This window comes from Pezoporus occidentalis, unplaced genomic scaffold (assembly GCF_034315485.1).
Source record: "Pezoporus occidentalis ecotype Australia unplaced genomic scaffold, CSIRO_AGI_Poc_V1 ctg243, whole genome shotgun sequence".
Classification (NCBI taxonomy): Eukaryota; Metazoa; Chordata; class Aves; order Psittaciformes; family Psittacidae; genus Pezoporus; species Pezoporus occidentalis.
Window position 1 is genome coordinate 668,591 of NW_026914319.1, and position 27,713 is coordinate 696,303.

The 27,713-nt window shown below is 42.8% G+C and overlaps 1 protein-coding gene across 6 annotated transcripts; it reads right to left on the reverse strand.

Annotated features, from left to right (window-relative positions):
* Positions 1 to 27,340, reverse strand: GSDME (gasdermin E). 6 transcript variants are annotated; one of them, XM_062622555.1, is made up of 12 exons: positions 27,274 to 27,340; positions 25,483 to 25,596; positions 23,487 to 23,596; positions 22,809 to 23,039; positions 21,495 to 21,687; positions 12,094 to 12,265; positions 11,032 to 11,152; positions 6,571 to 6,759; positions 4,525 to 4,652; positions 4,226 to 4,412; positions 2,627 to 2,700; positions 1 to 1,665 (listed from the first exon to the last, which is right to left on the reverse strand). In XM_062622555.1, the coding sequence occupies exons 4-12, from the start codon at positions 23,017 to 23,019 to the stop codon at positions 1,435 to 1,437; spliced, it is 1,506 nt and encodes a 501-aa protein (XP_062478539.1). In that variant the 5' UTR covers positions 23,020 to 23,039; positions 23,487 to 23,596; positions 25,483 to 25,596; positions 27,274 to 27,340; the 3' UTR covers positions 1 to 1,434. The 6 variants fall into 6 exon arrangements, with proteins under 6 accessions (XP_062478539.1, XP_062478535.1, XP_062478538.1 ...); XM_062622551.1 differs by having other exon boundaries at positions 23,487 to 23,606; XM_062622554.1 differs by having other exon boundaries at positions 23,487 to 23,606; positions 27,270 to 27,287.
* Positions 27,341 to 27,713: the final 373 nt, after the last annotated feature.

The following is a 27,713-nucleotide window of genomic DNA, read 5'->3' on the forward strand; positions in this document are numbered from 1 at the left end:
TGAGGTTGTAAGTTATTCTATTGTTTTGACATAATATGTTGATAAATTAGTTACAGAGGCAACTTTTGAACAGTGATTAGCAAAAGACATTCACACAAACACATCCTCCTGGAAGCAGAGTAATGTGCTTCCATGCTCCTGAAAGCTGCTTCCAGATAGAGACACCAGTGCAAGGTTTGGGCAACACCATCAGCTCCACTGACCAGATGAGACACAGGACGTGCAGCAGCCCAGCATGCCAGGGATCAGGCACTCTCAGGGTATGGAAAGGGACTGTAGGGCTTTTTTGCAAAGTCACTTCCCCAGGGAAAGCTGAACTGACGGGTCAGGCTTAGACAATCTGCTCCAGAGCACGCGGGAATAGAGCAGAAAGCTGACGGCAGGACTTAAGCCTCCAGCTCAGCTGCAGGGGTTGGTTACTGGTCACCTCCACGCACACACAGCTGCCCGCTTGTCTGTCAGCACTGACATTCCACTTACCTGGAACATCACCTTCCCAAGCCCATATTTACAGTGGTCTCGACTGCATTTGTCCCATCCACACCATTACAAAAAAATTACAATGAAAAAAGGGCAAAACAGCTCCAAGCCCAACAGCCCTGGGCGGCTGTACCAACACTTTGCTTTTAGTCAAACAATCAAAACATCTGCACTTAAAACGTCACACGGGTAAAATGATCATTTCTGTGGCATTTGCGCACACTGAAAGGCACCGCTGTGCCTCGAAGAGAACGTTCAGGACACAACTTAAACAGCAGAAACTTGCTGAGGTGAGTAAAAACTTCCTGGAAAACCAAAATGCTGAACAGAGGCACAAAGCCCAAAGTGCTCTTCCTTTTGGAAAAAGGTTTATTTCCTGCAGTGCAATTCACATCCGTAAAGCCAAACTACACCGAATTACCGAAACCCTAATCAAGTACCTCTTTGAGAGCCCTCCACTCTGCTTGCTCCGGAGTAAAGGCATTCCCTACATCAAGTCCTAAGTGAGCAAAGCAGCTGCTGCATTGCAGACCCCAGCTGTCCACAGCCTGCTGGTTTGCGTGCTTACACAAAGCAGTTTGTACCGCAGTCTTCTCCCATGCATATAAACGCAAACAATCAGGTTCTAAAGCCCCACAGATGTGACTCGACCAGAACAGCTACATTCAGTTCCTGTTCCAGGCTTGTCTTTTCTGATCCTCCCCCCCTCCACCCCTTATTTCTGCATTTCCCACTGCAGCCACAGGTCTCAGTGAAGCTGCGGAGCAGCAGCAGCGTGCCTGAGGCAGTGCAGAGTGCTCACCCCGGGCCTGCAGAGCCCAGCCTGGCCACCGTAACCCCTGCCCAGATTGTCCTATGCACTTAACCCAGTGGCTCTACTCCTAGCTCAAACACACCAACACTACACTGCAGAGCTACAGAAGAACAGGCTGGAGCAATAATGCAGCGAAACTCCTACATATTCCCACCTAAAGCAGAAAATCCATACAATGCAACATAAAGAACCAGTGGGAAGAATCTAGGTTCTTTCATAGTTACAGCTTTCACAGAAGACTCTGTCATTTCCAGATGAATGTTTGATGAAGTAAACAGCCTTTGCACCACATCAAATCTTCCTCCGTCCGTGAGAGTCGCCACCAAAGGACTGCTCAGCACCACAGTGCCATCAGCTGCAGCGATGTTTGGCTGTGTTTATGAGAGAGAGCAAAACACAGAGATGTCAAAAACGTTTTCCAAGCAGGGCCACTCCTGCCATTACACAGCTCACCGGAGAGCTTACAAGGCAGCAGGAAAAGGGCAAGATTCCCTTTAGTGTTAGCCTTGACAAGTACAATGTACTCATCCGGAGCCAAAGCTCTATGGCACCCTTTAAGGAGAAACATCTCTTCTACAGTGCCATTTCTACAGTTCAACCTCACTGCAAGTCCCAGAAATCACAGAATGGTCTGGAAGGGACCTTAAAGCTCATGCAGTTCCAAACGCCTGCCATGGGCAGGGACACCTTCCACTGGACCAGGTTGCCCCAAGCCCTGTCCAACCTGGCCTTGATTTCCTTAAAGACGCAAACATTTCCCCCCCCCCCCACCATCATTGAAGATCACACTGAGCTCTCGCTCTGAGCAAACAGCAGCACTCCTGCACTTGTGTGTTTACTGGTGTTTACTATTATTTTTGTTAGTGAGCTTAAAAAGCCTAAAGAAAACCCCTGTGCTGTTCTTTCAGCAGTTGCAATGAATGGCCTCAGAATTTAGGAACGTCAGAATTTGCCATGGCCCAAGCACTGGTGCTACGGAAGGAAAACTGATTTCCAAGGGCAGGTGATTACTGTCACCAAGACTTTAAAGCAGGCTAGTGAGACTATTAGTATATTAAAAGTTGAGCTTAAGTTACAATTTTCTTTTGCTCACAGCCCATGAAATCTCCCAAATACAGAAATGTTTCAGAGGTTTGGGATTCCATCTGCAGTAAAAAAACCTGCATCGCTTGCCACTGTCAGACTGGCCTTGCCAAAGCAATGCTTACAGCCGAAATCTGCACTGGAGCTTAACATCTTCTTTATTGGGCTACAAACATGATAAAGGCAGAGGACAGAGTCATTACTGCTGCTGGGGCCCACATGCTACAGAGTCACAGTTTGATTACTCACCAAACAACACAACGCTGGAACCACCTGAAGATCACAGCAGGCACGCAGCAGGACAAGAGTACAACCAGGCAGCTCTGTGGAGGAAACAATACAAGAGGAGGACTGTCTCCAGCAAACACTGCACCAGGCTGGCTGCTGGAAAGGGTTTTCTTAACACTGAGCTCCGAGATGGAGTTTTCCTGCTGAGCAAAGACAGGTGAGTTGTATTTTTGGGGCCCATCTGCACATACAGCACCTTGTGAAATGGATGCTGGAGAGCAAAGCGATTCAGTGCTGAGGACAGTTGTCATAACTGCTCTGCTGGATGCTTGGAAGAAGCTGATCCAGCCCTTTCCTGCCAGCTTCCGAGACTGCGGAATAACATGGGATGGGGGATGGGTAGGTACAAGCCCACACTGACTATCTCTGCCCTTGAGAAAGGGCAGCTTGTAGGAAAGGGGATTTCCTCCCCATCATTCTTGTCTCACCCATAAGCATCTCCCAGTGTTTCACTCTGAGCCTGCAGGCTGGATGAATTATTTAGGCCTTGAATAAAACAAGAACCTCTGCTCTCAAAACCTGTATGAGATGCTGACTTCAGCAAAAACACATCTGAGAAGGAATTACACAGCTGAGACTGTGCTGGGGCAGGGAGACAGACTAAATGATCCCTGCGGTGCCCTTCAACTCAGAGGCTGTAAATCCTACTAGAAGCAACAGGCATAAACTAGCTTTGGTTCTTGATCCAGCCACATTAACAATGCCTGGACTTCAGCATCAGACATTATGTCCAAAGCCAGGTGATAATGCAACACGCTCATTAACTGCCCCCTTCTGTTAATAGCATCTGACAAGCGTTACCACATCAGCAGGTTTCTGTTTTCTATTTCTTTTCTGTCTCCACAAATGAGTTAAGCTTTTCTACCCGGGTTCAGTGCATAAATGGATGCACACTGACATTTTGCTGCACACTACCACATCTAACTAATACCACACTGGACTTCCCTTCGTTATCTTAATGTCAGGAAATTCTTTATATATGAGAGAGAGGAGAAAAAGCCAGGAAAGTTTGTCCTGGACTTTGCAGGTAGCTTTTAATTAACACTGTGGTGCCAATGAGCTTGTGAGGATGGCATTTGTTTGACATTTGTGTTTAATCTCCTGTTCCAGGAGCTGCAAAACAACCCTCTAATTGCAGTGTCTCACGTTAAATGCACTTCTGCTAAATACAGTTTGCACCTCACCAATATACGCTGTGACACAGAAGACAACTCCTGATTTGTGTTTCTCAGCATTTAGGTGGGAACAGCTCCGTACGCTGTAGGAACAGGAATTAGCTGCCAAACTGGAAGTGCCTGCACTCAGAGGAAAACAGAGTTAAGCAATCCTGGAGGAATGTGTATTTTACAAGCAAAATCTGTCAATGATTGAGGGCTGAATTTAAGTGCCAGCCGAGAATGCTAAGCATGGTACACCAAACTCATAAAAAGCAAAGGGAACAAATGACAGCCACTCCGCTCATCAGCTGTTCGAAAGAAGCCATAAATGCTTTAACACAGAGGGAGCTTCTAAAAGGAAACTATGATTAAAAAATGGCCCTTGTCTTCATTCACAACATACCAGAGACAGCACTGATGAGAAGGTGAGCAGCTGAGAAGAGTTCTTCATCCTGAGGCTGGCACTTCTGCAACAACAGCTCCTTCTGCAACCTGCACCCTATGAGCTCTAACAAGTCCAGGAGGTCTCGTTGTTGTGCAGGTATTAACTCCTTCAGGTCTGGCTTGTCTCCCATGCAGATATCATCTACCTGGAAGCAAAAGAGTAAGTAAACTTCTAGAGGGAAAAGTTCCAGCAAAGGAGAATGCCAGCTCTATTCGGAAACTGCTTTTAGGGAACAAGTGGAAGCTTCTTTGTCTTACCACGTCCTCCAGGGCAGTCACCATTTCTTCACAGAGCAAGAGCTCACAAAGGGTTTTATATAAAGCTCTTCGCTTGTCTTCCGGCAGCTTCACAAAGGGCTGGAACTGAGCCTTCAGCCGTGACAGATCTTTCCCGAGAAAGAAGTAAAAAAGTAAAACTAAGTATTTCTGCACAAGTGCCAGTGAAAACAGTTAGCATTTCTGCTGTGTGTTTCATAAGCTCATTTATCACCACGTCCTGACATCCTGATTTCCATCAGCACAAGTTATAAGGCAAGGCTGGAACACAGCCAATTCTATTTCCCAACCAAGCCAAGGAAGCATCAAGAAAGAGGAACAGCTACAAAGGATCAAGATTTTAGAATTCAGTATCTTAATGTTAACTGAACTAACCATATATTAAGTTTTTCACTTGAAAGTTCGTGTCCAGTAAAGTCTATAAATAGAATATAGTCTATAAATAGAATGAAAAGCTCTGCTCTTCACTTCTTAAATCTGTGGGTTAATATGAATTTAAAAGTCAAAGGTACAAGTTCACCCACAGAACTAAAAGTTCCTATTGCAATCCTCAGCTGTTACTGTCCTTGTATTTCATCAGGTACATCAAAGAATTACAACTCTTCACTCCTGACCCTGTCATTATTACAAAAATCAGGACAAAAATCTCTTGTTGATTGAAATAGTGAATCCATGACAATAGATACAACAGAAGCACAAAAGAATTCACTTCTTTCCCCACAGCTCAACTATGACACTGAAACAAAATGTTTTGTGACATCAAATTACCGCTTTGCTGAAAAAAATAAGTTTTCAAGTGCATAATGCCCACTGGAAGGCTGGGATGTGTTTTTCCGCATTCTAAAAACATGGACACACAGGCATTGTTAACCTTGTTTCAAAGAAACCTCCCTTCGTGCCACTCCGGTCAAGAAACACGCACTCTTTAAAGATGCCTTTTGTATCCAAAAATTACTTTACTGGAATAAGAAAAACCAACCCAGCCTCAGGCAGATATTTGCTGGACCTGATGCACTCATACATACAAAGAACAGAAGAGGAAACCTACTTTAAATACCTTGAGTAGAAACAATATTTTTAGGGTTTTTTTCCAGGAGACAGCTCAGGTTAATGAATGAAAAGAAACCTCTAAGCCTTGTAAGCAGGAAAGGTGCAAGCATATGTCAAAGCTAAACCAAACCAAACAGTGCACTCTTTCACAGATAATTGTTTTTTATATACACATGCAGACACAGTTATTCCTTTCCATTCTCCATGAGAGAATGAGAGAGTTTATTTCAGGACAACAAATACCTATTTTGGTCACAGCTGGTCCACTAAACAGCCGAAGGGTGAAATGCAGAGATAACAAAAGTGATGTTTGTCGTTAAAACCAGCTGTAAGAGCTCTGCCAAGAACTGAAGAACAGTAAAGTGTGCTGAGGCCTTGATTTGTTTCCCCTTTTGTCAGTCCTCTGGTGACAAACTTGCCCCTTCCTCCCCCATGCCTACAATAAACAAGTTGTGCCTGTCCCATTATACCAGTTTGCCAATTGCCATTTAAATCACATTTTCATTTCATCAGCTGTAGTTCATACCAAAGATCTCTATAAAGCATCTCAGAAAACAATGAGGCTAAGTGAAGGGGGGAGATGCCTTTGTGATTTTTGAGACTTAAAATAACCTTTAACTGAGAGCATTTTCCAAATGATGGAGTATTTTCAGTGGCCCTTTCTGAATGAAATCATAAATCATCACTGATCTTACAGAGTTCATCTGGAATGTACGAGAACTGCCATTAACACCTGATTTGGTAAGATCATATTTATGACAAAGGGATTCAGGATGTTCCTAGGGAACAGTCCACTGCATATACCTACTGCAGCAGTAAATTCTTCCATTCTTTCAGTGTATTCCCTTAAGAGTTCTCGATAAGGGCTATTAAAACGAACTAACACAATTTCTTACCCACTATTGTACCACATTATTTCCTCCTATCATGTCGCTTAACTCACTGTGATATAATAACGTAAAGCATTTCTGGTAATACCTTGTTTCAAGACACTTAAAGAAGCATCACTGGGAATGAGGTTTTTTGCCCCAGAGTACATCTCATTATCAACAGCATCTGGCTGATAGAGAAACAAAGCATCTCTGAATAGCGCTGAATGGGGACAAGTTGACCCTTCTGTGCTTTCTTTTTCAAAACCTCCTCGCTGTTCATCCAGCAGACAGAATTCTGTAATTAGAAATTCAATTGAAACAATAAAATTAATAAAATGCATAAGTAATTCCCGAGTGAGGTGCTAGCTTGCATTATCTAGTGTTCCTGTACATGATTTCTCCATGGCTCATCTCTTCTAGATGGAAAAAATGCCAGTGGCTGCTATGAACGTGAATTACTGAGCATTACTGCAGGCCCGATGTTTGGTATAGTGTGCACAGACAGATCCTGTGATGCAGCTCCAAAATGTGACTCCAGCTCATGGGAATTAAGGTACTGCAGACAGCAAGTAACATGAAAACTGTAAACCTGAATGTTGCATACAAGAGATTCAGGTATTCATGTTTCTGCCAAGTAAGAGATGTGCTGTAATGCTGGCCAAAGGGGCCACTCATGATGGAGATGTGAAAGCACTTTCTGAGTTTTATATGAACTCTGAGAGTCCCTCACAGAGCTGCTTCTGGTCATGAGGCTTACAGATTCCCCTTTCTCAGCCAAGCTACAGGTCCACCCTCAAATTCTCCAGATGAGTGGAAAATAGGGGGCTTTATGGAGATTTTAAAAGACTTCCCCCAGGCACGTTCACTCTGAAATAAACTGTTGCTTTGCAGGAGCTTCACCTGGCTGGATTACCCTTCCTGCCTTGTCTTCATGACATCCTGGCCTACCTGACCCAAACAGGACTCCCCATTTCCTTCCACCCCAATGCCAACCTGATGAGGCCAAGGGACAACTCAGGTACACAGGAAGCCTTTGTGAAAGTTATGCTGAGAAATCTGGAATATTGAGTTCTGTCCTCATGTGTTCAACATTGTGCCCCAAAGATGCAGAATACAACCAAAGCCCTACGCATATTTTGATCACTTTTTATCATCTCAAATGCAAGACCTGTAACTGTTCCCCTGTTCCTCTGTAGCAGGTCTGAGGAAATTGCAGAGAGGTTAACAAGAGAAACAATTTTAGAGTAACACCCGACAGCGCTGGTGAGGGAAAAAAGTAACTGATCAAACACAGTGCTCACAGGTAGCAGGCACAAAACCTAAATATAACCTTCCTGCAGTTGCAAGAGTCTGTCTCACCAAATTAAGGACATTCAAAGCAGAAAAGAAAGCACGGAGAGCACTCCATCAGCAAAAAGCTTTTCAAAGGGAGAGTACACAAAGAAATCTCTACCACAGAGAAAGAAAGATGACAGAGGCCTTTAGACTGCATAACCATTCACAGAGAAGAGTGAGCTAGAGGAGCAGAAAGCAATTAACACAACTTAAACAACTTCCCAAAGCAATGAGACCCCAGACAGCAGCTAAGGCACTGTATGGTGAACAAACTCATGTTACTTCCATTGATAATAACAAGGCTTTCACACGACCCCTGAAGGGGGGAGATAGTGCTAATAAACTACCTGCCCTCCTAAGGCAGATTGATGCTAGTAAGGGAAATCAATACACAGAATCATGAAAAGTTTTAGAAGATACAGACCCTGTTAAATCTCAGATAGGACTCAATTCAGAAGAAAATGTGAATGTTTTGTACTAGTAGGGCTGTTAATTAATTTTCTAGCTCATTAATTTTGTCATACTCTTAGAAAAAAAGAGAAAGGAAAATAAGCAGAAAAAAAAAATATACACACTACTGTGATGTCTTCTCTCTTGAATTCTATTATACCCCTTGATGACCAACCTCCAGCAGCACAGTTAGATCTTGTTAGTTATTCAGAAACATTAACAAAAATGGATGAAAACCAGAGATGATCAACGAAAACAATCAAAGGCAAAGAGACTCCTTTGCTTGGAGAAGCTGAAAAGATTAGGACTGTTTAATTTGTAGTCATTTAAGAGGAAGCAAGTCGCATTTATAGCAATGAACAGAACAAAGCAAATCAGGGGGTACCGCTGTACCTTCTGTTTTGTAAAGCAAGAAAAAAAGGACTTCTAGGAAGACTTTAGAGACACAAAACTGCAAAGCCTGTAACAGGAACGACTTTTACATGTAGTGGAAAATTAGCTGTAGAAATCAAACAGAATGATTACAGGAAAAAATTACCATAAAGGGGTCAGAAAAGGATTAGACCTCTTTTTATTTCTTTTTCATGTCTTTATAAAAATGTCCACTCACATTAGCCTTAAATTTTTATATACCACTTTTTCTTACAGGATAACCCACATGCTGTCAGTGGCAAAGGAAAGGAAGCAAAAAAAACACCTTAATACACCTTATTCTGTAATTATCTGAGAAGAGAATCACGTTATGCTACAACGTGCAACTTGTCACTTTCAGTCTCATGTGAAAGGACTACATTAGTCTCTGGATTCAACTTCAAAGGCTATTTTTATGTCCATAAACAGATGCTGATCACTGCTCAGACATTAAGAAGTTGAAAGTTTAGCCCCACCGTACTTAAAATCCCTAATTTCATTGTTAGTTCCTCCAAGTTCTCAATGATGCCCAGGCAAGAGAAGACAGCACATTAAATCTTTTTTAATCTTTAAAAGCCATAGGTTGCTTGACATAAAACAATGCTGGGCTGGTTTTGAAGCTTAAAAGACATACATTAAACATGAAAAAGGAAAAAGAAGGATTCTAGATTTCTACCTAGGAATGACATAAACAGGTTATCAGCTACACACCTGTGTAGTCAGATAGCCTTAATTGCACCTGATTACTCTGAATTACACTCTTACTATGACCATGAAGTCAATGCCCTCTGCTCTGTCTCTGTGCTCAGTCTATGTTTGAGCAATTCCACATTTCAGAGAATTTTTTTACAGGTTACATGGTATTTACTTATATTCTGGAACCCACAGACTCCTTAATATCAGAAGTCAGTTGAAGGAGAATGATGGAGAGTACCTTCTACATTCCTTACGCAAATAAAGTGCATCCTGGATTGAAATTTCAACTGCAATTCAAGTATTTCTTCAACATATCTCTTGTTTCTCTCCACAGCAGTCCTTTTCAACTTCCAGCTTTACACAGTCCATCTGATTTCCTTCCTTCTTGCATAACATCCCCTGAAACCTTCTTGAGGTCAGGGAGTTTAACTGAGGACAGACAAGAAAGAAAACCCCAAGCGATGCTACAAAGCAGAGTTACTACTCCCCCTAAAGCCAACTTTAACATTGTTTTGACTTGACACCTGAGAATTACTTACTGAAATAAGTAAGTAAGTAAGTAAATTCCATTACTTACTGAAATAAGTGAAGTGTGATCAGAAATCACGATAAGGACATTTCTGTAGCCATTCTGAGAATATATATGAATATATATGAAAGTGTAAAATAGAAAAGATTAAATTCCAGTCCTACAGTTTATGAATAATTCTTTTCTTAGCATGACTGTCGTCTCAACATTCCTGGCTGACCATTGATTTATATTCAGTTCACTCTCCCTGCCAACAGGGGAAGGCAACAGCATGGGCTGAGGGCCAGATAGCTAGAAGCAGAACTGCAGAAGAAGACATGGACAGCAAATTCAAGAGGTTGAGCAGTGTGCCCTTGTAGCTATTGAAGTTTGCTGCATAGTGGGCTGTGCTGGCAAGAGCATAGCCAGAAGATCGATGACAGTGATGTTTCAATTTGGGAGACTGCATTCAGAGTGTAGCATTCAGTTTTTGACTCCCCAGTACAAGACATTAACATACTGGAGCAATGCAGCAAACAGCTACCAAGGTGCTGGAGACCATCATGTGTGAAAAGAGGCTGACAGACAGGATTTGTCCAGCCTGGAGAAAATACTGCTAAGGGAGAACCTTACTGCTATCTACTACTACCCGATGGAAGCATGAAAAGAGGACAGAGACAGACTGCTGCATGATGATAGGACAAAAGGCAACAGACACAAATTAAAGCAAGAGAAAGTCTCATCAGTATTAAGGGGGGGAAAAAGTTTGCTATGATGGTGTCAAACATGAGAACAGGCTGCCCAGAGGGGTGGTGGAATCTCTGTCTCTAGAGATAATCAAAACTTGAATAGACAAGGATACGAGATCTGATCTAACTCTGAACTTAGATCACACTTCAGAAGTTGGCTCCGCCTTGAGCTGGGGCTTGAGCTAGATGGTGACCTCCTGTGGTCCCCTGAAACCTAAGTTATTCCAAGTTTATGATTTATTCAAACAGGTGAAAAGGCATTGCTAACTTAGAAAGCAGCATTTCACAGCACAAATATCTGTCAAGGCAATGGAGGCCGCACAACATCATCACCTTCAGGCACGGGGAAATGTAGAAATCATTGCCCAACAGACAGCTCTGTTGAACTGTGTACCTAGAAAATGAGCTTTATACTTACCAAACTGGCCACTGTGCTTTATAAACAGTTCAATTACACCGTAGGCAATAGTGGTTGCAGGAGGAATTTCAAGGATCACACTAGAATCTTTCATCATACTTCCACTTTCACTCACTGAAACCTAGAGGACAAATTTATTCGCTGTTTATCTTGCTCAGTTATTATGTAGCTTAAACACAGAATTAATAAAGGGGAAAAAAAAATACAGAGAAAGAATGTGTGCCACTCTCCATGATGTCTAACTAAAGCACATGTTAGATTTGACATCTGTGAAAGGAACTACATGAGCAGCGAAAGAAGCACAATGCCAAGAGCAGCTCTCAAACTCTTAGCTACCCTCTCCGATTACAAAGTTGAGTTCCAGGTGCAGTTTTTGCCACACTGTCACTAGAAAATGGACTTCAGTATCCCACCCTGCCCTCTTTTATCCTGGCACCCCTTTTGCCCCACTGGAGGCTGGTACCAGGAAGATGGCACTTGCACAGAGGGTTGTTGAACTGCAGCTCCCAGATCTCTACTACTAGAGACACCCTGTATACAGAAGTGATTAATCTGCAACTTAAACTTACTACGAATGAGCATATGTTTTGATTTTGGTAATTCCTTTTCAATTCATAGGCAATTTTTCAGATACCCTTATAATCCAGTTAATCTCTGTTTCCATATCAAAAATGAACAGCTTCTCTATAAATATTAAAACTCAGTAGACACAGCAAACATTTTTGATGAATGATTACTTGGGTTAGCAAATAAATTTGCTTCAGCACTGCTTTTTACTCTTCAGCTTTCACTGAACTGTTAATGTTTGGTTCATGTACTGCTCTAGGCAGGAATCTACATAGAAACTGAATCACAATTTGACGGTATTGATGGAAACCACATTCCAGGCTCATCTTTTGCCACTGCAATGGGAAAACGTTACTTTTCTGAAGTATCACAAATAAGCAGTGCACTGAGTTCAAGATATTATGGAAGCATGAAAAATACTCTGGAGTCTATTTGGAGAAAGCATAATTTCATCTCAGATAACCAGCAAATGTTCTGTTCCTGGCAGAATTTTACCTTTACTATTTTTGTGCTGCATCCTACCACGCCACTGATTTTTTCTTCTGTCTGGATGTGTTCAGTTATTGTACACTTCTGAGTTGTTATTATCTTTTCTCTCAAGATGCACAGCACTTCACGTTTCCTTTCCATTACTTGTTGCAGTAAACTACTGTTTAGATTTATTGTTCTGAAAATGAAAAGATGCCATTAACAACATAAATACTGAACTGAGAACAAAACATTTGCTTAATTGCTTGAAGAAGCTTTTATTGTAAAAATAACAATGGTTGCTGTATGAGCAGCCTCCTCAAAATCAGTTATGTCCTCTTTTGTTATTCGGTAGCGGTAGATATCTGTATTCCACAGGAAGTCCTAACACATGTACTGAATTCTTGATTCCTCACTCTGAGCAAAAATGGCAGCTGCCTCGCTACTTTTTAAGCAAAAAAAGAAAGGGAGAACTACAGTAAGTCTGGTAAGTTTAAGCTTCCAGTGTACTACGAAAACAACCGGCCAGGCTCATAAACACTGGACTGAATCCTCTGGTATAGTGAACTCACACTGACATTAACAATGTCATGGCAGGGTATGCTGGCTAACCATTCCCTTCAGTCTCACGTTAGCACAAACAGCATCAGTAAGTCAATGGCTCCCACCCTGCAGTCTTTACTCCAAAGAATTATTTCTACCAAAAAAGGCTACTGGGGAACACAAACAAAAGACCTGTGCCCACGGTCTGTATTATGAACTCCCTGCAGCCTACTGGATACATTATGCATGCACACACATAATGAAAATACTTACAATAGTGTAATACATAAGCATACAATATAATAGTATTACCCACACACCACAAAGCTCTGCTTAGAAAGAGTGAAGTTGCAGTCAAGCTACTTGAAGTTGGGAGATAAAGAGCAAGCAATCTCCCAGTCCAATTAGATTCTGTAATCAAGCCCTATTTTCCCTTACAATAGTTCTCGGTTTTCTCTCTCTTACCTGACCAGGCTGAGTCCCATTCCTCACCCCTCATTCATCTCAGCTTTGTGTCACAGCCAGCTCACCAGCCCCACCTCGTGTAATTTCTCTTCTTTTATCCTCAGATGACACCAGCTGTTCATGGCTCCCAGCCTTCATCGCCCCTCCTTCTCACAGTTTATTATTACCACTTCCCAGCCATGTGGCCAAACTCAGTCTCATTTATGTCCTTGTCACCAGTCAGTCCCATCACCCCTGTCTTTGTACATCCTTCTACCTGTCACAGGCGCGCCATCAAGTGCTCCTCAGCAGGGGAGGTGACATAGGCTCCTTCACGTCCAAGAGCTGATGTCCAGACTCACCTGGACTAGGACAGCTTGGGGTGCCCACCACTAGGAACTGCTGGTTTGGCATCTAAAGGCCCTTGCGCAGGCAAAGGAGTGTCCTGACATGCTACCACCAAATTCCAAGTCGCCATAATTCCCCCTTGAGGGATGAACAGCACACTAAGAGACTAATTACCTCAGTGCCAACGTTCACACCTTGCCATGGATCTGTTTCAATGTTCACTTAGACCCTGAGCTGGCTGAGTGGGATCACCACTGACCAAGTACTTCAGAGGGCTGGACGAGAAACCAGAAGAGATTTCATGGATTTTGGAACTGGAAAAGATGACTGGAAAAACAAACCCCAAACCCACCTGCTATAAACTTCTGTGTTATTCCCCAGTGTAACATCACAATTTGCAGTTAATGACTGGGACTGTCACAGTCAAAAGAAAAATTAACTCTTGGAGGGACCTCAACTTTCTAGCTCTTGCCTCCAACTTAACATGTCAACCCTACCACACATCATAATTCCATGTGCATTTAGATGCTGCAGGGGATCTTCCTAAGTAAGGTTCTTCTGCTCCATTTGAGAAAGTGAACTCCCAGAAACAACGAGAAAGGATTATTTTCTAAGCAAAAATGACAAAATTCACTACCTTGGCTTCTGGGTGTTAACAGGCTCTCTGGTAACAGTCAAAGCAACTTCTTAACTGTATCTAATTGACTAAAATGTGTCACTTACAGTATACTTCTACAAAATACCCAGTGGAGGTCCTCAGATGAGATGTCAGATTTTCTACAAACAGGTAATTTGAGCAAGACAGTTGAAAGATTGAAAGATTGCTACCCCTGGCTCAAGTTATTCAGCCTTTTCACCTCCCTATTACTGTAAATGGCATTTATTCATGGAACTAAATGGCAATTAACCAAAAAAGTGATGAAGCCATGTCTGACTCGGCCATGTTTAAATCACAGAATCAGAGAATAATTAGGGTTGGAAAGGACCTTAAGATCATCTAGTTCCAACCCCCCTGCCATGGGCAGGGACACCTCACACTAAATCATATCACCCAAGGCCTCGTCCAACCTGGCCTTGAACACTGCCAGGGATGGAGCATTCACAACCTCCCTGGGCAACCCATTCCAGTGCCTCACCACCATAACAGGAAAGAATTTCCTTCTTACATCCAGCCTAAACTTCCCCTGTTTAAGTTTTAACCCGTTACCCCTTGTCCTGTCACTACAGTCCCTAATGAAGAGTCCCTCCCCAGCACCCCTATAGCCCCCTTCAGATACTGGAAGGCTGCTATGAGGTCTCCACGCAGCCTTCTCTTCTCCAGGCTGAACAGCCCCAACTTCCTCAGCCTGTCTTCATACGGGAGGTGCTCCAGTCCCCTGATCATCCTCGTGGCCCTCCTCTGGACTTGTTCCAACAGTTCCATGTCCTTTTTATGTTGAGGACACCAGAACTGCACACAATACTCCAAGTGAGGTCTCACAAGAGCAGAGTAGAGGGGCAGGATCACCTCCTTCGACCTGCTGGTCACGCTCCTTTTGATGCAGCCCAGGATACGGTTGGCTTTCTGGGCTGCGAGCGCACACTGAAGCCGGCCCATGTTCATTTTCTCATCAACCAACACCCCCAAGTCCTTCCCTGCAGGGCTGCTCTGAATTTTTCTCTGCCCAGCCTGTAGCTGTGCCTGGGATTGCTCTGACCCAGGTGTAGGACCTTGCACTTGGCATGGTTAAACTTCATGAGGTTGGCATCAGCCCACCTTACAAGCGTGTCAAGGTCCCTCTGGATGGCATTCCAGAACCACACAGCTTGGTGTCATCGGCAAACTTGCTGAGGGCGCACTCAATCCCACTGTCCATGTCACTGACAAAGATGTTGAACAAGACCGGTCCCAACACCGATCCCTGAGGGACACCACCCATTACTGGTCTCCAGCCAGACATTGAGCCATTGACCAGAACTCTGTGTGTGGCCATCCAGCCAGTTCTTTATCCACTGAGTGGTCCATCCATCAAATTGATGTCTCTCCAGTTTAGAGACAAGGATGTTGTGTGGGACAGTGTCGAACGCTTTGCACAAGTCCAGGTAAATGACATCAACTGCTCTAAATGACATCAACTGCTCTAAAATAGAGATACCTTCATATTTAATTAAAAAGTTTTAGATTTATTAGATTCTAGAGGTTTGGATTTATGCAGTCTGCATAAGCCTGAAGTCAGCTTGGGTCTTTATTAAATTAAAAATATCCTGAGGCAATTTTTGATCTTTGGAGACTTAATGCTTATATGAAAGTTCAATCAGTTGGAATGAACTGTCTGGAAACGTTAAAGTTGATTGTTTAACCAAGGGAAAGAAAATACCTCTGAAGCGATGCAACAGCCACCAGAACCTCCCCCCCCCCCAGACATTCCTGAGCTTATTAATATGATGCTTTCTCTTTTGGTGCTGAGCCATGCTTTATGCTTGGAAGGCAATGCATCTTTGGATTAAGCAAAAAGTAAGAAATGTCAAGCAATCACAAACACCGTTGCTCTTAAAAGTGTCTGCCAATGCAGAGCTATTAGTTATCACCATAACAGACCATCAAGCCTATCATACACTTCACAGTAATTACTTATGATTCTGAAGAGGTGTGCTAAGCATCTTGAAAATACAAACTAATGCAGTAAGAACTTGCAATTTTAACATTTGACCTAAGAAATCACAGGATAAGAAATGCAATGAAGAAGCACAAAAGCAATTTGTCATTTGTTTTCATGTATTTTTTGCCTGCTTTAAAGGAAGACAAACTCACCAGATATTCCTGACAGTTTCAGCAAAAGAAACAAAATAATCAAAAGTTGAAAAATGCAGATTAAATTGAGATTTGCTGGGTTTGATGGAGCATTAATATAAGAAGCGCATAGAATATGATTTCAATCTATCAAAATGAAGTACCAAAATAATTCAAGAGACTTTTTCTTACATCAGGGAAGTGAGGTGTTTAGTCTGGAAAAGAGAAGGCTCAGGGGGGACCTTATTGCTCTCTACAACTACATGAAAGGAGAGGGGAGAGAGAAGGTGGCTGGTCTCTTCTCCCACGTAACAAATGGTAGGACAACAGGAAATGGCCTCAAGCTGCGCCAGGGGAGGTTCAGACTGGATATTAGGGAAAATGTCTCCAGTGAAAGGGTAGTCAGGTATTGGAACAGGCTGCCCAGGGAGGTGGTGAGATCACTATCCCTGGGAGTGTTCAAAAACTGTGTAGATAAAACCCTCAGTGATATGATTCAGTGGTGGACTTGCCAGTCCTGAGGTAATGGTTGGACTTGACGATCCCAAAGGTCTTTTCCTACCTAGCTCATTCTAAGATTATTATGTCCTTGGTAGGACTGGCTCAAACCCCCTCATGCCCCTGACTTTGAGATTCAGATGCAGAACTAACAGCAGAGTGGCAGAGTGAAGGAGTCAGAAGACACAGACAGGTAAACAGGCCTGCTGCAGAGATTTCTGAGGCAATGCTGCATAAGCTGCCACAGCACTGGAGGCTACTCAGAGACACTAAAACAAGGGGACAGAGCTACCTGCTTCTGTCCCTGATGTAGCACTCCCACAGGCACTATGTATCACAGGTAACTTTGGAGTCCTCTACCCAGCTGCACTGTGTGTCAGAGACACAGCCACTGCCTCAGCATCAAGATTCAAATTACTTCAGTGGGATATATTTAACTGTAAAGCCAACAGAAATGCTCTCCTCTTCCCACTAGGTTTAGTGAGTACCAGATTCAGAGCTTTAAAACACATACCCCTAGCACAGCTACAGATACCTTTTATTTTAGGACAGCACACTTAAACACTCTCCTCTAGCCTTCTGGCACTGAACTTTCTATCATAAAACCCCTTGGACTCCAGGATTGTGTTTGGGCACATCATAAGTTATACTGCAGCACAGCCTGTGGAAGGTAAAACATTCTGCTCTTCTCAGCAACTCAAAGAAGAGACAACATGAGGTAAACAAATACCCAGCTTACCTAAATTATCACTGAAAATAGTCATCAAGAGCAAGATGCAACAGGGTTAAAGTTTGACAATCTGAGCAGGGCTTAAAGTATTGCAGGGTAACAGCCACTGCATTTCTGAGTGCATTGCTGCAAGAGCTGAACTCATTTGCCAGCATTACACCCTGAATATCAAGAACATATCTGAATAACAAGAGGTGGCTCAGTTAAATCCCTGAGAATACATGCATGCAGGCACACAAACTGCATGGCATATTTTTTATTTCACAGGTCACCTTTCAGAGCTTTTATATCTGTTCTACAATCATCACTCTCATCATCTCTTTCACCATTTATTGTACAGAAGCCCTCACAGATCTTGCATGACCTGTACTACATCACCATACTCCTTCCCACCTTGAGGAGTTGCGCTGAAGTACTCAAAAGTTACTACATAAAAAGTTACTATATAAAATACAATGAGATGTTTGCTTGCTAAGTCCCATTATCAACACACAGCATATGAGCTTGTGTAAATATAGACCATTTAAAAGATTATTTTTTTTTACTGTTTGTTCTGCTTAAATAACCTTCCTGATGTCAGTGATTTACTGTACGGGAAGCTCTGCAGGTCAAACATGAACAGAAAAGAATTTCTTTGAGTTTTGACCACAGTCTCTCCACATGTTATTGGACTGAACACTTCCACTCTCCTCTAATGCAAAGGCTTTCTTCACCTTTATTCAACTTTTTAGTTCTACCATGAGGAAAGCAGTGGAAAATAGGCACAAATGCAATTTGCTGCAGGCTGGAAGAAGAAATGTAGGAAGAAAGGCAGAAACACCATGGAAGGCAAGAGAAAACAGACAACATCTGGCAACAGAGCAGGTTCTCACAGTCAGAAGAGAGAGCAGGAGCCTGCTCTAAACTCTTCAGCAGAGACTGAGGGTCTTTCAGATGCGGAATTTCTGACTGGACTGTCCACAAAGGACTCCCAGTTTTTTGCCACCAGCAAACTTGCTGAGGGTACACTCATCAATCCCATTACCCAGATGACTAATGAAGACAGGACTGGACCCAGTATTGTCTCCTGGAGTACACCATTAGTCACTGGCCTCCGCTTAGACTGTAGTACTGCTCGACATGCTCTGGGCCCAGCCATTCAGCCAGTTTTCAATCCGCCTGTCTTCTCATCCAGCCTGTACTTTACCAGCTTCTCTATGAGAATTTTATGGCAGGGAATGATGAAAGCCTTAAAAAAGAAGATGGAATATACTCTTAAATCGAGAGCAATCTCACCAAGTTAAAGGCACACAACTCTGACCTGAAATCAGTACATTACAGTACTCTGTAATTTAGCAACCACACTGTAGTATGGAAAATAATGTAAAATAAAATATGCTGAGTTTATATAGCTAGAAGCACCATTTAACTTGATTTTTAAAATTGTGTATTATTTTAACAAGTGTGTTCTGCATTTACAATGTCATTGCTTCTGCAAACCAGGCAGGATTTCATCCTGCACCCTTCAGCTGTTATTCCTTTTCAGAACAGGAGACAATGCGGCATTGGAATCTAATTAAAAGATCAGTAGGACTCTCCTTCAGAAGGTTCACCTAAGAAGTGACAGGAGCAAGATTTGCTGCCACTGAGGACTTCCAGCTTGCTACCTTGAACACTCACATGACTTAGTTTAGAAGGCACAGCTGCATTGGTTTAGAATTTTCTGCTATTTATCTGCAACTTCCATTCAAACAGCCTAATACAAGAACAACATTTGAAATGCAACTTAATTACGCTACATGTGTAGGAATAATCAACAGAACAGTAACTGATCAAACAAGCATAAGGAATGTTTGTCAATCGATGACAACAAAAATACCTACTTGACTCTCCTCTCACAAGTACTGATGGGCAAACATCTATCTTTGGATGCCTTGCATCCAAAAATCACTAATTTGTAGGCACCAGCACTCCAGAATGCTGAATTCCTGTATTCCACACAATGCTCCATGAACAATACAAAAACCAGAAGTTTGGACAGAATCCACCATAAATCACAGAATATTTATGAATGAGTATCTGGGATTTCATTTGCAAGGCATTAACACAATTTCCAGTGAGCTCCGGCATTATGCTGAAGAAAAGAAATTTACATTCTGCTAGCCTCATCATTTCCAGTGACCTGGCAGAAGCCAAACTGACTGGGTATCAATTATACACTTTGCATAATAAGCTTTAATAAGCTATGAGCATCTTTTCTATGAACTAAGAACTAGCTCCTTGTAGCTAGGAGGCACATAGATTAACCTCATCTACGGTTACATTCAGATCGGTGCAGGGCTATTGATTTTACACATATGCAAAAAGACACTCTATTTCTAAGTATGTAGATAAATGCAGGATTATAACCCCAAAATGTGATGAAGTAAATCTGATTTGCTATGGGAGGATTATTTGTTTGAACAGAAAGGTAACTCAGTGCAGGAAGCTAAATAAAAGCTTACTGATTTAAATCAAAGTTATTCTGATTTGTTCTTTTATAGGACTCTACCTAAATCCTGACACTATTCTTCTGGTACTAGATACATACTAATTTTACACACCTGGTATGCACATTCAGCCCAATATTTTCTGCTTTTAATAAAGCAGTTAGTGCAGAGATAGCAGGGTGCCTTATTAGAATAAGTCTGTTGACTTGTGAATGCTCACAATACAAAGAACAGCAGCCACTTGTTCCTGTGAAAATGGATTATTTCTAGAACATCAGTGTATCTAAAGCAAATTCACAATGCTCCTAACAACTTCTGCACTGATAACAAAAACCTATCAACTTTATCTTCAAAGCATCAGCAAAGGCTATTAAAATGCATTACAGCACCTGCTACAGATGTAAGGTACAATGCTGTAACAAACAAACCACTCTCATCTCCCACAAGCCAAGACCTGCAATACAGAGTAGATCCCTGACTTGTCATCTGATTGCCAAGTAGGCTTTGGTCCATGACTGTCTTATTGCAGGATTAAATAAATACGATTTCAGAGTCAGACAGAAAGCGTTGCATATCTTGTAAATTTAAGATTATAGTTCCCCTCAGCTACTACTGTAGCTGTACTACTGTATAACAATGAGCAATAGATCACAGAATCATAGAAGGTTTGGGTTGGAAGAGACCTCGAAACTCATCCAGCTCCAGCCCCCTGCCATGGGCAGCGACACCTTCCACTAATCGGGTTGCTCGAAGTCCTGTCCAACCTGGCCTTGAACACTGCCAGGGATGGGGCAGCCACAGCTTCTCTGGGCACCCTGTGGCACAGCCTCACCACCCTCACAGCAAAGAATTTCTTCTTAACTTCTAATCTAAATCTCTCTTTCAGTTCAAAACCATTGCCAGTCAGTAGGAGCTTCACCAGACTTCTCAGATATTACAGATAATGGCTTAGCAACTACATTCACCAGGACCCACAGACACACCTCATCAGGTCTTCTGCATGATGAACTTGTGCACCTTCAGGTTGTGTAGATGGTCTTGAACTTGATATTCTCCTACAGTGGCTGGTTCTTCATTCTAATTCTTATGTAGATCTATAAACTACATTTTGTTCAACTAGTAGAACATGTGTGGACCATGCTGGCTCACCTTTGCTATTCCCTCAACTTCAAATAATCCAATTTTCTAGCACCGTGGCTCACACACACATACACAATTATAAAACCTGCTACAACAACATAAGTAGTACTGAATTCAGTTTCCATAGCATTTGCACCACTAACATAGAAAAAACAATCCATTTTTTTCCTAGATTGTTACCTCAGTACAGTCCCCCAACAAAGTGAGGATTTGGCTTTTGTTCCACAAGGCAATTCATGCAAATACGCAATTGCAGAGAGATGTTTTTAAAAAGAAAGGGAAAGGTCTGACCACGAAGCTTTCCAAATCTGGAAACGTTCATTTCTGTATGTATGATTTATCACCTAAAAATGAGAGGTTACAATAAAAATAATTCTCAAGCTATGGCAACACTGCAGAATCAATTGTTTGGTGATCACAGCTAGCCCAAGCTTTTTCAGCTCAGTAATACTTCCCAGTCATTACAGCACCTATATTAAAAACATACCTATCCTTGACGTCTTTCATAAGCTGCTGCAAGTCAATCTCCTGCTTCCTTAGGTTTCCAAATGAGGACTGGTTTTCCACATAGCCCCTTCCTCCACCTCCCAGGCTGATCTTTCCAAATGAAGTTTCAATGCTTCCTTGAACAGAATCTTCAAACTTCCCCATATATTTTGCAAAGTCAGACTCCACGATTACTAGGAAAGCAATAAAAGTGATTTCTGCTTGTGAAGAGAAATACTGAAATAGTCCCGAATTGATTGGAAAAACAGCAACTTACAGAAAATATGACAAGTTAGTGAAGGCAAACTTTACTGAGCAGGTAAATAATGAAATTTACAGCTCTGCAACTCCTGCTTCCTCTACATTTTCCTCATCTTCACTCTGCTACTTTTTATATTTTGACATTTTAGGAAAACATAAGGTGATTGAAATGCTAACTTCAGACACTATAGAAAAATCATAAGGAATGACTGAAACTTACTTCAGCTACACAGAAAAACTGCAAAGCAGACCTGCTTGTATAGCAGGGTTAGTATCTTACCATTATCTTGATATATGTCATTACAGGGCTGTCCAAAGCTCACTGAAAACCAACAGAAGCATCCAACTGGCTTAAAACAACTCTGAATCTTAGGCACCTATAACTGATAGCACCAGCTAATCTTCCAAGCCAGCTACAATTAACATCTCAATTTAGGGACTTACCTATTTTCTTGTGTGGAATTGTGCCACACCTAGAAGTATGGGATTCCAGATTGTTAATCCTAAAACCTGGTTAGGACCACTGCAGCTGGATGAAGAATGAAGTACAAGGGTCAACCGCTTTTAAGAGTATGTACAAGAAGAAAGGAAGTACAGATAAAACTTCCTTGGCCTTGCCTGTACAAACATTCCCTGGGCTACTGTCACCACCAAGACGCTGTTTATCCAGTGCTTTTTGATCAGGAGCACAGTATAATTTCACACTATCATGACAGACTAGAATTCCCCAGCAGTATTCTAGTTCCTGTGCCTACAGATAGCACTGTTGTTAAACAGTAGAACTGCACAGCTTTACAACCTTTGGCACATAATTTCAGTAGTCTATCTAGGCAAAACATTACCTATTTTTCTTAACAGTTATTATTATTGGGTTTAGTTAAATGACTAATCAAGCGATAAAAGATTCAGTCATCTCATTTCCATGGATGGAGAATAGTTCAGAGCATTCCTCTGAAAGGAGCCCCTAGTAACACGATTGAGAATACCAACAAAAAAGATCAGGCTTTGCATTCTTTTTATCTGCAGTAGTACTGATGCCCATGTATGGCTTTACCTGGTTTGATCGGTTTGTCTTCAGTAAGCACATCACTCAGGGTGACTGTCAAGAAATGATACTTAGGCTTCTGCCAGCACCAGAACTTCTTTCTCTTCGTAACTAAGCTCATAAGTTGCAGCTTGTCTGAGGCGTTCAAATGGGAGACAGGTATTAAGTCACCTCCACTGTCAGTTTCTCTCACAAAATTCTTTGTTGCTTTTGCAAACATCTTGGGGAATCAATTGAAGCCTGAAAGAATACATCTGCTTTTCAATAACTGCAGCTGGAAGGTATAAATATGCATATTATCACTTTAATATTTTCTTCATAGTATAGATAATAATACAGGAACAGCTGATGTTTTCACCCCATCTTCTCTACTTAGAACTGGGGATCATAACAGTTCAAACCACTTATCCCAAAGTAAAAAGGTCTTCATAGGAACAGATGAAAGAATTAAAATTTGAAATAAGCAACAGCGAATAAGCAAAGAATAATGCACTACAGACACAAAATGCGAGGCTTAAACATTACAATAATAATGCATTAAATTTATGGTCATGCAGACAACAAAGGAAAAAAAACCAAATGGGTGAGAACATAAATATTCCATCATACACCTGAAAAGTTCCTTCAAGAAATACTCACATGTAATTAATTAATCAGGTGGGGAGGAAAAAAACTTACACAGGTTACCTGAAATTCCAAGAAAACACATCTGCTAATGAGCACCCTGCAGAGACCAGCTGGGATGAGGAGAGCACCAGGCCAGTGGCAGAGGATTTCTGCCTCCCCGTACAATCCTTCTTTTATTACCTAACATAAAGTTATCTTACTCTGTATATGATAATTGGGGGTATTACTCACACAAATTACCTTGATCCTTTTAACAGCAAGTAAACACATGGTGGGATAATAACAATTATCTATAAAAATATTTGTGCTGGCATCTTTGTACCTAAGTTTTGTTTCTGAACTCTGCCCCTGAAAAGTTCCAATTAGTTTTGTTCTTTCTGAACCTTTCTACATTCAGCGTTTCCCAATTTTCTGCTTTCCATTAGCATAACTACAGCTAAATTGAACATATGGCACTTGCAACTGTTATTTGTGTCTGCTAAACTGCTACATACATTATCTCATTCTAGCTTTTAAATGCCTTGAATTAAGAAATGATTGCACCTCTTATTGTGCAAGGGTTTCTTTATCCCAAGCAATGCACTTTGCTGTATCTACAAGGAACCTTTTCAATAAGGGACACTGGCTAAACAAGCAGGAGAAATGGTAAAAACGGCTATTCACAAGTGCTAAACACACAATTCTAATAATATAATTTTTTATCTTTTTTGAAAAAATCTGATCTTTTTTTTTAATTTCAACTCTGTGTTATTTGAGCTAATCATATTTCCATAATTAAATATTTTGTTTTAAAGTTGGCAGCATTTCTTCGAATCCCCCATCTGATACTGACTAGAAAGTTTAACTAAGATCACAAGATGTCTCAGCTGGGTATCCACACATTTGCAGTTAATTACCTGCTTCACAGAAATGTTAGATTTGTCATTTACAAACACAAGCCAGAATAATTAGAACAGAGTTTGAGCAAAACCTGGTATTTCACGATTATTGAGAGAAAATGGAACACTGAATAAAGACTGTTAGTGGTTGGTCCACAGGCTCCATGTTGCAGTATCAGTGGGAGGACAGAGAAAAAAAAAAGCCTTTTTGCAGATGGAAATTTACTTTCCATTAGCTTTTCCCAAATCCCATTTCAGGTAGCACTGCACACAGTATTTACCAGTTCATGTTGAGGTAACTACCTCCTCATGAAACCCCTGTGGCCTACAGTTAGTTTTCTATATAAGCAAGTAAAGGATATTTCTCAACAACACCTGCATGGAAAGGATTTCAACAATGTCAAAGCCAAATAACATTTCACTGAAGAGTCTTCTGGGACTTCCACTGTAATTGTGGCTGCCACAAACATGCAGCATAGGCCCAGCTATATATACTGAGAATATTCCCTCTGGCTTTCTTGTGGAAAAGAAATTCCCAACAGTCTTCTCTCTGACCTTTTCCTAAACTCTGAACTGAGATTGATTTTTTTTCATTCTTAAATTAATCCTCCTGAATTTCCCTGGCACTAACCTCAGTGAGAACACTTTAACAGAATAAGCACGGCAGCTCCACTGCAGCAGAAAAAAAAACCCACACAAACAAATCAATCCCCCAGCAGACCCAGAAACTAGTTTTCTTTTTTCCTGGGACTTCTTTTGCATGAAATGGTATTTCACCACCAGCCAGATGACCAATGTGTAATGGAAGGGACCATTAAGAAAATTCTCATGGCCTGCATTAGCTGCTCTTCCCTAGCAGAACCTTCTTCTAACATTTCTGTTCTTTACATGATGGTTCATTCATTCTGATCCCACTCCTGCATACCTGATTCACATAGGCATAGCCTCTGAAAAGAAAAAAGCCCACCAATTTCTGAGTTTATGATAAGACAGATTGCAAAAACCAGTTCCTGTGAGGTACACACTCATTAAATCTCATGAGAAGAACCATTAACACCATTCCACAAACCTCTGTTTCATGCTGTTTTTTTGTCTTCATTCCCAGTCACTGTGCTTCTGATTAGCAAAAAGGAGACCATGGAAACACCAGAGTGCTTATGAGGACTGCTGAGACTCACCAGGCAGGAGAGATGGGACTGTCTTCTGCCTCACAATGATAGTGTTGGTGTCTCCCACACTTTGCTGTACTGGGAATGTCTTTGCAGGAAGCATAATTGCTGGTGCAGCCATACCTGCAAAGCAAGAATATTCTATCCAAATTCCTGTTTATGTCTCCTTGGATACAGTGCCTTTAACAAACTCTAAAATGCACCCAAACACCTTGTTTCACTAGTTCACAACACAAGAAGGTCACAGGGCAACTGAATGTGCATTAGCTGACATCAGGGAGTTAATACAGCTACCAGGATGTAAGGAGTCCTGACTGAACGGACATGGAGCAGTTATGGACACAGCATTAAGAAAACTCTGCCTTTGGTGCTTCTTCCTCTGGAAATTTTGCTAGAGCTGTGCTTGGCCTGGCAAAATTAAAAGGAAGGTATCAAAGCTGGTAGAAAGAGCCTGTCAGAGTGATTTCACTCTTGCAGATTGACAGCTAGGCATGAAAGTAGAAGAGGAAGGAGGAGCACCTTCCTTGCTACCAAGGAATTTAAAATTAGCCTGGACCTGGGCTACAGGGAGGGTAGTCAATGAAAGGGATGAGATCAAGTGAAGATATTTACAGCAGTTTCATTGTCTACTTATAAACAAATCATATCCCTTTTCTTTCCTTTATCAGAGCTCCCTAACTCAATATAGCGAGACATGAGAGCCAAAGAAACATTTTATGAATAATCAGTGTCTACCTTTGCCAGCACAAAAGCAAGTTCTCAACAGTTGCCTGACATTTCTTACATTCTGTATATACATACACTGACCTTTAAAAAAATACAACAAAGCTCCCCCCTCCCCCCCCCAACGTAACACTACCCAGCACACCAGGTACTGTACATGGGGAATTTGGGAAGAAGGTGACAACTAGGCTACCAAATGCCAAAACATACCTTGCCAATCCTAGGAGTAAGGATACACAGCCCCTGAAAGCCAAAGGTGACCACGCAGGAGCTACAGTGCCAGAAGAGCTGCTGGGGGTTAACTCTGCTGCACAGCAACAGTGACAGCCTTTGAATCCCACTGAACTCAAGAGTTTACACCAAAAGGCAACTAAAGCATGGAAGTGATGACAAGCAGGACATGTGTCTTATTACAAAACCTCATGGTTATTTTCACCTCCTCTTTCTACAGATTTTAAATTAAAAAACAGCCACAAAAGCCAATACACAAAGTGTAGCAGGGATGTTCACACAAGAAATTTCAGTTCTGGAGTGCGTGTGGTGCCTTACAAACACATCCAGTGCACTTTAGCGCTGGAGGTAGCCCTCTTTTGTGTCTTGATGGCTTCACAGCATGTGCCTCCAGAGGCTCGACGCTGCACAGACCCACAGCAGCTCATGGCACCCAAGGGCGATGCGGCAGCCTCACCCGGGTGCCTCCTGCGAGGTGGAGGTGCGAGGCCTGTGGCAGGAGCTGCACACCTTGGGCTCGGCCCAAAGCTGCCCCTGTCCCTTGTGAGCAAAGCACTGACCACCTCGTCCCGGCCTACGCTGAGGCAGCTCAGTGAGGGACCCCTCACCACTCCCTTAATGCTTAAACCCCACACAAAACCCCCACGCGAGAACTGCGGCCGTTCCGCCTCGTTCTGCCAGAGGGCACGCAGGAGCTGGCGGGGAAGAAGAGCAGAGCTTCGGCACGCAGGGAGGCGGCCGCGGCGGCTCCTCCCGAGTACCCAACTGCTCGGCTGCAGCCGGGGCACACAGCAGACCGAAGCCCCGCTGGCCTACACCGCACCGCAGGGCCCCGTCCGTACTCACAGCTCTCCCGGCGATCCCCGCCGCCGGGCCCCGAGGATGCGGCGAGCTCCGCCCGCGGGGCGTGCCCCAGTCCGACCGAGGCTAGCCGCGCCGCGCCGCGCCCCGAGGCGACGCGAGGTGCGGGGGGCGAAGCTCCGGGTGTAGCGGCACACCGGAGGAGGCTCCGGCCGGCGCTGCGCTGCGGCGCGGTGAGGCGGGAGGCGTGCCAGCCCCGCCTGTGCTCAGGCCGCGCGGGAGGGCGCGGTGGCGGCGCCCGGGACACTGGTCGAGGCGTGGCCGCCATGTTGCGGGGCCGGGCCGCCGCCCCAGCACATGGTGCAGGGCAGGGGCAGGAGCAGGAGCGCTGCCGCTGTCCCGCCCCGTGGCTGTTTCTACATCCCTGCACCGGGTGTGCGTTACCATCTCGGCGGGCTGAATGTGCTGCCGTGAGGTGGCTGCAC